The sequence below is a fragment of the Lithobates pipiens genome, unplaced genomic scaffold, assembly GCF_037356315.1.
Source record: "Lithobates pipiens isolate NorthernLeopardFrog02 unplaced genomic scaffold, aLitPip1_a1.2 Scaffold_16, whole genome shotgun sequence".
Classification (NCBI taxonomy): Eukaryota; Metazoa; Chordata; class Amphibia; order Anura; family Ranidae; genus Lithobates; species Lithobates pipiens.
In genome coordinates, this window is record NW_027507748.1 from 123,801,734 (window position 1) to 123,814,147 (window position 12,414).

The window sequence follows — 12,414 nt, forward strand, 5'->3', positions numbered from 1 at the left end:
CATCAGACTTATGTTGTTGAAAAGTTTGTTCGCACAGCCAACATTTATCCGATGAAAACCGAAAGAGTTTGTCCAATGGAGCGTACACACAGACGGATGTTGCCTTAAAACAGCTCATTTGCATGTTTGTTGTCAAAAAGTCCAATCATGGGTACGGGCCTTAACAAGCATGCTTTACTGCATATACAGTTTTACTGTTTTGGGTTTAGTAACACTTTAATTCCTATGATCATCCATGCTATCTTGTGGCCAAAATGCAGTATTTTCTTGAAACACTTTTTTTCATGAATGAGAAACATTCCACCTGTAAAGAAAATAGCCTGAAAACAATCAACTTTTGCCCCACTTGCACAGAATAAATGTACAATACACTACATAAAGAGTCTGTGAACCCTATAATGAACTTCTATTACTGGCTCTCTTTTTAGCTGGTAAATATGTGTTGAGTAAGTGCAAAAAAGCACCAGAAATCAAATCAAGCTAGAAATTATTTTGGATTGTAAGCTCTAAAGGTAGCCCTTTTCAACCAGGGTGCCTTGAGGTTTCTTTGGGGGTGCCTTGGCAAGATGCCTAAAAATTTATAAAAATTTGTATACAAAACACAAAGCCATGGGTTTTCATTAAGCACCATTAAGAATTTCTAGACACTGGCATCCTAACAACCCATGACATCATCAGTTGATAAGGAGGATGTCTGTTGCCTCCACAGCATCCTTGTTTGACCCTCCTGTGCTCCTCTCCCTCAGCACTGGGGTCACATTAGCTGACTGATAGAGAGAGATTGAGAGAGAAGAGAAACATTAGAATACTAGTCACTACCAGCGTGCAAAAGTATATTTGCTTTGGAAGAATAAATCACCTCTAATGTTGGGGGTCCTGTGTGTGGATGTTGCTGCATTATATAAAGCTTTTAGAATACTTTTTTTACATGCTAGAATGGGGTGTCTGGAGACTGTCCATGATTTTTAAGGGTGTCTTGAGATTGTCTATAATTTTAAAGGGTGCCTTGACTGAAAAATGGTTCCTCTGAATGGTCCTGTATTGAATTCTATACAAGATTCTGTTGGCACTAAAAATCCTGTATAATAATAATAATATTGTTAAAATAAGAATGCTGTCTGCCTTTGCTGCTATCAGATAGCATTATTTCTGCTATTTCTATGGACTACAGAACATCTATAGAAAAGAGGAGGGGGGTGTTCTGTAGTATTGTCCTAGGGGGACAGTGTTGCTCCTCCATACAATGGAGTATGAAACAATACGATGAGTGAGCGCTGTCACACTGTGAGAGCAAGTGTGTTATTAGCAGGATCACCAGAAGAAAATAAAGAAAAAAAAAGCCTATAAAAGAATAAATGCAGCTACATATAAAAAGTGTTATGCTGAGGTATATTACATTTCTGTTCTTGGGTTTAGATATAGTTTAATCCCAGTGGCATCGATGTCCAGTCATTACATGGAGCACAATGCCTGAGCCACAATTGCTCTGCCTGTTGGCCTACACAAGAAATGTTAGGGGCACTTTGGTCCAGCAAATACAGATTTAAAACAAAGAATAATAGAAATATTCTAATATAAAATAATCATAAATACTATTATTGACATATAAGCTTATTTTATGTCTTTTCTTTAGTTTTTATCCCTTTGAGTTTCTACAAAGTATATAGAACATACATGCACAAAACAAAATTTTATACAAACAGTATAACACAAAATTGTGTCCATTTGTTTTCCTCTGAATGTGGAATCTGATGTTTTAGATGTAAAGGAGAATTTAAAAAATATTTTAAATCTTCCCTAGTCCCATCAATACACCCCAGGTTCTTACTTACCTTCAAAGATGGCTGCAGCTTCCAAAAGCGGACTATAGCCTGACTAATTAAAATCGAATGGCGTGCTAACAGCGCACTAACTTCTCATAGGCTTGAAAGGGACATACCGCCACTGCAGGAGCATTTCCCCATTTAAAGTAGAGCTATTGGACAGAGCAATGGAAGGTTATAACCCCTGTCATATTTTTTTTTTCACCATTTGCATCCCATTGTGTTGATTTCCCTTCACTTCCTGTCCCATGACCAAACAGGAAGTGAGAGGAAAGCCCTGCAAATTAAGGGAATTCCTTGGGGACTCCCAGGTCACCAGAACTATTGGAAGATTTCCCCTCTATTACTTTTCTGGGGACAACCCAAAATTTGGGATTTTCTTTTACTTTAACTTTCAATGATAATGGTAAACAGGACAAATAGAGGGAGAATCCTATTAACGGGGGCACAGATAGCAATAAAAACTGACACTCTCCACTCTATTCAAAACAAAACAAAAAGTGTTGCCACGTTCTAGACACGCATGTCCCGATGCTGCGTGTGGGTGTGCTCTGTCCCCAGAACTAGCATTGCTTCCTTAAGTCAGGTGGTAGTAATATACATAGGACAGCCAATCACATCGGTTAGGAGATCAATTTTGATTTGTTGCTTTGGGCAATGCAGTTTAATACTGAACAAGTACTACATATTCCAAAGCTTGAAGTGATACAATTTAAATTTTCATTGATTAAATAGGATTTTTGTAATTGCCATAAAAGCTTTTTCTTGAAGTTCACTGAGGGACACAGAAAGTCTTTAACCTTTGGGTATTGCCATCTAAAACAGGATTGGACCCTGGCAAACCAAAACTAAAAAACATAAAACAGGCCAGCCCAGGATAACCACTCTTACTACCAGCAGGCCTCAGTTTTGTAGCAAAGCAGTGCTGAGAGCATTATCATAAACACACAAGAGTGGAACCTGTGTTCCTCAATGGACTTCAAGAAAAGGATTTATTGGTGAGTACAAAATTCCTGTCTACCTTCTTGCCCATTGAGGAACACAACGTCTTTAAAGAGGAACTGCAGTCTGCTCACATATTTTGTAATAAAAATATCTTTGCCATTCTGAAGCTTCCCTCCAACCACTTTGCATATTATTTATATTAACTGTGATTCTGTACTTGCCAAATATGCTGCAGAAAACTCCCTCCACTGAGTCTGGCTGCAACCATTTTAACTGAGGGCAGCTGAAGCTGCTGCCTATTAAATTCCTGGATTTACACAGAGGCACACCTCCAGCTCTGCAGCTCCCATTGGCCCTTTTATGACTCATCTCTCCCTCCCTTCCTGGCAAACTGTCACGAGAGTGAGAGGGAGCTGTGTATGGTGTCATAAGCCTAGGCTTTTTACCAGACAAGAAACAGGAAGTGGGCTGTAAAAGGTATTTACTGGCACAAAAAAAAAGTTTTACTATCCAAAGTTAAAACAACAAGGGCAGAATAATTAATAGATGGAAAGATGAAAAATTTATGAAGTTCCGCTTTTGTTCAGGACACCCAAATGTAGGCTGAGGAGTAGGCTACACAGGAAACAAACGTGAACAGGCCCAAGAAAGAACAACAGAACTGGGGACTGTATGCATTTCTAAGAGTCAACTGAAGGAAATTACCTCAACTTCTATCACTGCTCAAGGTAAGTCTGCAGTTAACATCCACTTTCCAAACACAGGAAGGGTGCTTGCCCAATGTGCTGCTGTACATGCACAAATGAGAAATCTGGATGACTGCACTCAATTGTTCTTCAGAGCAACACTTTATTAATTCAAAAACAGTCCAAAAGAGCAGCTCAATGGTACAAAAGTACACACGGGCAATTGAGACACCGGTGAGCATATCTCTCTCTCCCCCGTGTGTACTTCTGTAAAATTGAACTGCTTTCATGGACTGTTTTTGAATTAATAAAGCGTTGCTCTGAAAAAACAAGGTAGTGCAGCCTACCAGATTTTTCATTTGTGAAGTACATTACACCTGAAGCGTGCAAATAGAAATGGCAAAAACATACACCTGGTAGAACTCAAAAAACCTGTTCAGTTTGTTGATGAACCAAGAGGCCAGGAGATCCATATCTGGTGTTCCACATCCCTGACACAGGTTCGGGTAACAAGCCTATGGTGTAATAACCACTCCTCTGGGGCCCAGGTGTTGCCATCTGAGGAAGTTTGTGGCACTGTCTATGCCCGAGATGTAAACAGCAGACAAGGCTGGAATGTGAAGTTCTGCCCAGGACAGGACTGGATCGACCCCTCTTGCTGCAGCGGGACTTCTGGTTCCTCCCTGATTAGTTGATGTCCACCAATGTTGTGGCATAGACAGACTAAATCCAGACTAGATGACCTTCCAGCTGGAAGCTCACCCAAAGGTCCGGGATGCTGATTGGGAGATGAGACTCCGACAGTGACCAAGTCCCCTGCACTGACAAGATTCCCAGAACTGCTCCCCAGCTTGATAGGAGGCTGCTATCCATCATGAGGAAACTCCAAAAAAAATAGGAAAGGAAGGAAGGACTCCCCTGATTCTTGAGCAACCAAGCCAGGTATAACCTGGTCCTTGGTACCAAGGGACATGATTGACTTGTTCCACAATGGGCTATAGAGGTCTGATGTGGATCGGGGCAATTGGAACTGCCTTGAAGAAGGACAAAGACTATCATGCAAAAGTGGAGTGTTGGGTGACTTATAGACTGGGAAGCTTGAATCTGAGATTGGAGAATCTAAAGCTTCTCTGGTAAAAGAAACACTGGCCTAAACTGTGACTAGTACTAAATCCAACTGCTCCAAACGAGTTCCAGTGACGATTTCTGAATTGGTTACACCCAACAGCTAAAGGGGCCTGTGATGATGGAATAGATTCTAGGAGCAGGAGGGCACAATTACTGCAGGCTGCAGATGTGGGCAATTTCAGTTGACATGCTGTAAGCCACTGGGAGTCATTAATAGAGTGAGCTGGGACACCCAGTACAGAGGAACTGTCCTCCCGTGTCTAGAATTAGACACGTGGAGATATGCAAGGTTCAGGGTAAGAGGCAAGACCTAATGTATTTATAAAACCTGGTAGCAGGTGAGAGTCAGGAGGCCAAAAGTGACCAAAGCCACCATAGGCGGGAAGCAGGAATGTATCGAAGATTGAAATTCCAAATGGCTCTTTGCAAGCAGGAGCAGCAGTGGGGAGATGCTTCCTGTGAGCTGTATGGCATAAAAGAGAGCACAGGGGGAAGGTGACACACTCCTTGTCAGCACACTCCACTGTCTCAACATAGTGTTAACTCTTACTGTGGGAGAAACTGGCGGGGAACAAGGAATTTTAAAGAAAACCAGCAAGCTGTGAAATTAAGGTATATACCCATGCTTGGCTTGACCAGCCTACTCAAAAAGTGAGTCTTCAAAAACAGGGCAAGCACTGAAGTGATGCCAATGGCTCTGGTCCTGGAAAGCAAGCTGCAGATAACTTTTACCAGAACATAGTTTGGAAAGCTTTCCACACAGAACCCAGTTCACAAAGGTCACTCCCAGGCCATCCGTGTATCATCCAGTTCAGCAGGGTCCAGAGGAGGCATTATGTGACAGGTTGAAGTCAATGTATAACACTTGATCTCTGTAATCGAAGAAACAAGCTCTAGCAACAATGTAGAGAATAAGAGTCTTCATTGAAGAAAAAAATCAAAGAGTAAGAAAAAAATGTGCTAGCAAAAATAGATTCCTTTTTACCATAGCAGAGCTGAAGAAAGGATGTCCTTCCTCCTAGGACACTAGCAAAAAACTCACACATGCAGGTAGTAGGAGGGGTTAACCTGGGCTGGCCTACAGTTTATTTGTTTGCCAGTCTTTTAGTGGTTTGCCTGATCCTCTTATAGGTGACAATATAGCTCGAAATTCAAAGACCGTGTCCCTTCACCGACAGTAATTAATGAGCCAGTATACTAAGGCTTCATTCACATCTGTGAGTTTTTATGTGCATTTTGCAGCGATAAAAATAGATAGGTCATGAAAAACATTATTTCCAGCATCTGTGTGCTGTGTTGTAAAAAAAAAAAAAAATAGGCATGTCCTATTTTACAAGCATTCACCTGCTTTCTCTGGCCCATTAAAGTCTATGGAAGCGCATGTAAAACACACTAAAAAGCATGTGTTAAAGAACACAAACAAAATACAAGGAAAAGTGCATGACAGCAGAAGTGGGGAAATGTGAACGGGACCTTGAAGCCAAGCTCTAGCCAGATGTTTTATTTTTGTTGTTGGAGTGAGGGGGAATTGGAGTTCAAATTGGTTTTTATTTCTGTCTGTTATCTCATCGGATAGATTTTCCCTCATTTTCTGTCCCTTTGATATGCATGCAAGAAATGTGGATGTGGTTATACTGGGATACTGTAGGTTTTAATCATTCCTAACTGTACTAAAAATGTGTTTTTGTCTATATTCTTCAAAGTTCCTACAAAAAGCATTCACAAACACATATTAACTAGATCCCACATTTGTACACTATAACACTGACATAAGGCTTACCACAGCCTATTCTCCAAGTCATTTTAGGCTAAACCAGAAATCGACAAAGGCCTTCCACCATTATTTCATTGGTTTACTCAGTTGTTTCAAACATGAGTTTATATTTCCTCTTCAGTTCTGAAGATATATGTCTGCCAGTGCATCTCATGTCTCTAATATCATCCAAGTTGTAGATCAGGCCTACTGGCCCATTAGGGCGTTTCCACAGATCTGAAGATTTTTTCCTTGCCTTGCAACAAAGAGTGTGTGACACAAATGGTAGTGATATCTGGCACAAAGTCTTATGTCATCAGGTTCCTTTTTGGAAGTGGCGTGTCAGAGGGAGTCTGCTGGGGACACCTACTTGATATTTACAGCTCATGATGTCTGTCTTGACGTCCTCCTCTCACACAGAGACATCTTCTATGCCCGCTGTAAATGTAATTGAAACAGTTAGTTCATGATGACACACAGAGAAGATGAGATATCTCCCACTGTGACTGAGGTGATAGCACATCGGTATCACTGACAAGCAGACTGAAAGGAGGATAATTCCTTGTATTGACCCGGTCTCTCCCTGAAAGACTTGTTGTCCACATGTGACAAAGCAGCAGTAATTCTCTGTATGATGGATTTATTTATTTTTTTAAGTCTCAGACTGTAAAGCCCAAAATGAGGGAACAGTTAATGTTTGTCCTCTCTGTCCTCTATGAAAGCTGTAAATATATTTAACTCTTTTGTACTTTTTTTGATTTATGAATTTAATGAATGTGTGAACTCATTTCACACATCATTTTTCACTTGATAGACAGGCACATCTCATCTAATACCGTATTTTCTATCCACAACCAAGGTTTTTGTTTTAATATTTTACAATGACGACTTAACAGATTGGAGCAAGCAAACCACTATAATTCAAGTACAAAGCTATGCCTAGGTAATACAGGAGACTTGGAATACCTACTGTATGTATGGATTTGAGTTTATGGATGAAAGTATATCACTTACTGCAAGAGAGTGGTAATTCTTTTCTGCAGTTATACAGTATATATTGTGTATATATATATAGTAATGTGCATAAATTTGTACACCCCATGAGAATCGTTGCCTTTTTCAATACATTTGAACAGGCAAACATTAGATCTTCATTCAAACACTACCTACAGATAGATGATATTCTTGAATAAAAAAAACACATGGAAAATTGGTCTTCTCAATCATTTATTCAACAAAAATATCAAAGGATGTAATGGAGTACTGTGTCAAGTCTAATTACCCCCTTGTTTTTTAGAAGCTGAGAGTGCCCTCTTTTGGTAGAAATTACTTCTTCTGGGCGATTTGCATAATTGTTCACCAGTCTCTGACATCTGACCATTTCTTACTGCATAATTCTTTCAGCTGCAAGATATTTGCAGGTCTCCTTGACCATGAACTGCCTGTTTTAAATCTATGATGATTTAAACCAGGGATCTGTGTAGGCCAGTCCATAAGAAAATGAAATTCCGGCTCCAGGTGTATGAAGATAAAGCTGATTGGAATATCTTGCAGCCCCGGCCCGCCTCCGTGGGAAACTTAGGAAGAAGAAAGAAATGGCTGCACATCCAGAACTTCTGACTGCCTTTTATTTTGTTCACAAAGATAACACCAAACTGTGGTCATGTAGATGCGTTTCACACATGTCTCTTGTGCTTAATCATTACCTGGTAATGTGTGAAGCGCGTCTACGTGACCACAGTTTGGTGCTATCTTTGTGAACAAAATAAAAGGCAATCAGAAGTTTTGGTTGTGTATCCATTTCTTTCTTCTTTCTAGACCAGTCCATAACACTCCATTTTTTCTTTTTGAACCCTTAGTGGATTTACTAGTGTGATTTTCCTTGTTATTTTGAAAGAACCATTTTGGGTTCAACTTTAAATTTCAGACAGATGGTTTACCATTCTCATTAAGCATGTTTTTTTTTCCATTCTTTAATTATAAGTTTTTATCATTACAGAACAAAAAAAAACAAATGGTACAATCCATTACAGAATAGCCTAGGCACCTCATAGATTGATCAGACCGAAGAAAATATCTTGAGGCTGGATGGGGATAGGCTTGAACTCCAAGGATATGATTGAAAATAATTAAGTATGCACAATGGAGGTTATCAAGCACATTTGATATGATGCAGAATTCATAGGCGACTCAATGACTGCAAGATGCCCTGGCTTTGAAACAAAGCAACCATAAACTATAACATGTCCACCACCATGCTTCACAGGTGGTTTGAGGTTTTCTGAAATGCTTTTGTTTGTACCATACATGTTTGGTGTTACTGTGGTCAAATGTATCTATCTTTGGTCCATCAGTCCACAGCACATTGTTACAGAAGGCCTGGTCTTTGTTTATAAGGTCAATGGTAAACTGCGGTCTTGCCTTTATGATCTTTTTAGGCAGCAACGGTTTCTGCCAGGCCAAATCCCATTGAGGTTAACCTGGTGCAATTTTTATCCGATTGTAGATGCATGCATTTGGATACCAATTGTTGCTAAAGTTACCTGCAAATTCTGAAATGAAACTTTGGGGTTCTTGGAAATTCTTTTAACATTAGGCAGACATCTTTTGGGCTGAATTTGATGGGCAGGGCAGTCCTGGACAAATTAGCAGTTGTTTGAAATTTAAGCCTCTTGTAAATTATTTTCATTACAGACAGGTCTTTTCTTTAAAGACAGGTTCTACCCGCATGCTCTCTAAGGAGATTCTAATCTGGAACACAGACTCTAATTAATGGCTTTGTAGTGGTGGTAAATCTACTGGTCTACTTACTTGTTCCATTCGACATATCTGCATTTTGATTCATTAGAATTATTATAATAAATACATTGTGCCGATTTTATGTCTCATTAGTGCAAGTATTTTCCCTTTATTCATAGTGACAGTTTGAATGAAGATCTAATGTTTGCCTTTTTAAATATGTTGAAAAAGACAACAATTTCAGTGGGGTGTGCTTACTTTTTCTCATGACTATATGGTATAATTTGGTTATCTGAATGCTGTATTTACATTACTGAATGACTATTGTTTCTAAATGCTATTGTTTATACATTTGAATTAAAACAGTTTTACTTTTGCTCCCACTTTTCATATGACTGGCGGAATACTACCAGGTGTAAATAGAGAGTATGACAGTATGCAAAAAAAAAGCAAACTGGACAAGATAAGGAATTTAATTTACTCAGTACTTTATAATGCCTTTGTTTGTGTGAATGCTATGAGAGACAAACTTGTGATGATCAGACAATGTGCAAGCTGAAACTAAGTATTTCCAACCAATTCATAAAATAATGCGTAACATACTTTTCTGTACACTGTGCACAATTTCTCCTGCACCTCCTTTCCTTACCCATTATGTTACTGAGACATGCAGAAATCTAAAACCCTTATTTTATAGACACTACTGAGAAAAACACACAGCTTTGAACATAATGTAAACCAATAGCTATATAAGAGCACCTTCATATTTTTTCAACACAATCCTTTTAAAGACAAAGTTTACCTTTACAGAAAAGATAATAAATGCACATAATTTTGCAGAAAAATAATGTGAATTTATTATTTTTCCCTGCAGAAGCATGGAAAAGCATTTCAACCACAATCAGTAGATCACAAGTGCAATGTGGGCTCCTGCAGACATACAGCATTCTTTGACTTTCAGTCCATACCTCTGTATGAGCTTTCTGTTTAAAAGCCAGAGGACATGTCAGTGTCCTATGAAAGCGCTCTTTAGTGCTCCTGCAGCTCATAGAAATTGCACATCTGCCATGATAGAAGACTTTACTTGTAGTTTATTCATTTACAGGAATCTGTGAATGAATGAGAGGCTGTGTGGGCGGACCCCCCAAGAGCTGCGCTGTAGTTAAAAAGTAACATCACCTGCTGTCAAATGGAGGGGGGGGGGGGTTATGGGGGGAGGAGCTGGAAAATGTTACATGCTCCACCCTAAATAAAAGTATCCAAAAAAGTAGACAGACAAAATGGATACTAGGTATGTATTTTTCTAGCTAGAAGTTATACTTTACCAGACTAATCATAAATATTTAGATACAAAGAGGAGCACATGAGAAAAATGCAAAAGCAAAATTGGTTTCTGTGTTGCACAGCACTTAAAAATGTAGAAAATCTTTGACATGTGTGCTAAAAAGATGGCCTGTGGGAATCAAACGAGGAATATAAATCACAGCAAGGGAGTCGTGTCTGAGAACCTGTGTACAGATCTCTCCCAGTGTTAAAAATACTGAAAGGTACTGTATAAGTATCTACCAGAGGAAAGAGGTGAAATATCTGAGATGTCAGTGTAAAACCCCATCCATTCTTTACATAGCTTTTGACATTCTCTCTTGGACTCAGGCCAACAATGCTCTTCACTGCCAGTTCCACCCGCAGATAATGGCATAGGATTATGATTACAGGATTTATAGACGGAGCACATATATAATGGCTTTCAGGGCTTATTGCAATCAGCATTATTGACAGGAAACCTGGCATAGCTGAAATGTCCCTGAAGGAACTAGCTCATACATATTAATATTCACATGCATACTTGTGGCATACTTACGTTTTACCGCTAGGAGAGTGTTACCATGGCAACATGCCACTGAAGTTACTGTATAGGGGTGGCTCTCCTCCAGTTGAATCATTTTAGGTACCCCGATCCCCTCGTCTCTGCGTCCTAGTCGTCCTCTGGCTCCTTTCCCCCATGTGGAGACTTGGCCATCTGCACAGACAGTGTCTATAGGAGTTAGTGGAATCACTGCACTGCAACATAATGCAAACAGACAGTGCTGCTCCCATGTTGTCCCCATAAAAGCCTTACAGTCACATGTAAAGACATGAAAGCAAGGAAAATACAAAACTCTGCAGTAACACATTTGTCCAAACACTGTATTGGTTTGTTTTTTCGTGCATCTTCCAGGGATTGTCCATGCACATTTCACAACTTAAAACAACATTTAAAAAAACAAAAATAGCCTTTCTAAGGGCTCATGCACACTGCAGCTCAAAGGAAGTTGCTTGTACAGACATTTGAACTTGTATTTATCTGCCTTTTATTGAGCTTCTTCAAGCTTTTTTGAGCATAACTGTTTTTTTCACAAACCCACCCCTCAGCTCATTTTATCCTTTTTTGTGCATTTCGGAGCTTTTTCACGCGTTTATGGGCACTTAGGCATCTTTTCTGCTCAAAAGATCCTCTCAAAAACACAAGTTTGGTGGGGGTTTTTTTATGCCTGTAAACTCCTGAAAAAGCCATAGTGTGCATGGAGACCTCAAAAAAGCTCAAAAGCCTGTAGGAGTGGCTTCTTTGAACTTCTTTGAGATGCAGTGTGTGTGAGGGCTTCAAATTTTTAACTACCGTATTTATTGGCGTATAACACGCACCTTTTCCCCCTTAAAATCATGGGTGCGTGTTATAGGCCGATCCTCCGCCGATTGTGAGCTTCTCAGCGGCTTTCGGGCACTTTCGGCCGTTCTCAGCGGCTTTCGGAAAGCCGACGAGAACGCCCGAAAGCCGTTGAGAACGGCCGAGAGCTATCGAGTGCCGCCGAGATACACAAGACATCCACTCTGTATCTCGGCGGCGCCATTTTTAAATGGCAAGGCTGCAATGCAAGCCTGCAACGACACTGACAAGGCTGCAATGCAAGCCTGCAACGACACTTACAAGGCTGCAATGTAAGGCTGCAACGACAATGACAAGGCTGCAATGCAAGGCTGCAAATGACACTGACAAGGCTGCAATGCAAGCCTGCAATGACACTGACAAGGCTGCAATGACGAGGCTGCAAATGACACTGACAAGGCTGCAGATGGACACTGATAAGGCTGCATTGATGGGCATTTAAATGTAAGTTTTTTTCCTTAAGCTTCCCACCTAAAAGTTTTTTTCCTTGAAAATTCCCTCCTAAACTTGGGGTGCGTGTTATACGCCGGTGCGTGTTATACACCGATAAATACGGTAATTTTCAACCTTTTTGTCGCAATAAAATTACAATAATTCACTATATCTTATCTAGTCTCTCTCTCTCTCACTGTCCAA

At 40.0% G+C, this 12,414-nt stretch overlaps 1 protein-coding gene across 1 annotated transcript in view; it reads right to left on the bottom strand.

The window, feature by feature from the left end:
- Nucleotides 1-365: 365 nt before the first annotated feature.
- Nucleotides 366-12,414, bottom strand: part of NEK8 (NIMA related kinase 8) — a 114,261-nt gene continuing 102,212 nt past the window's right edge. The window contains exons 14-15 of the mRNA XM_077480406.1: nucleotides 10,936-11,094; nucleotides 366-6,773 (exon numbers count right to left, since the gene is read on the bottom strand). Coding sequence (XP_077336532.1) covers nucleotides 6,748-6,773; nucleotides 10,936-11,094 — 185 coding nt within the window. The 3' untranslated portion in view covers nucleotides 366-6,747. The remainder of the gene's footprint in view (nucleotides 6,774-10,935; nucleotides 11,095-12,414) is intronic.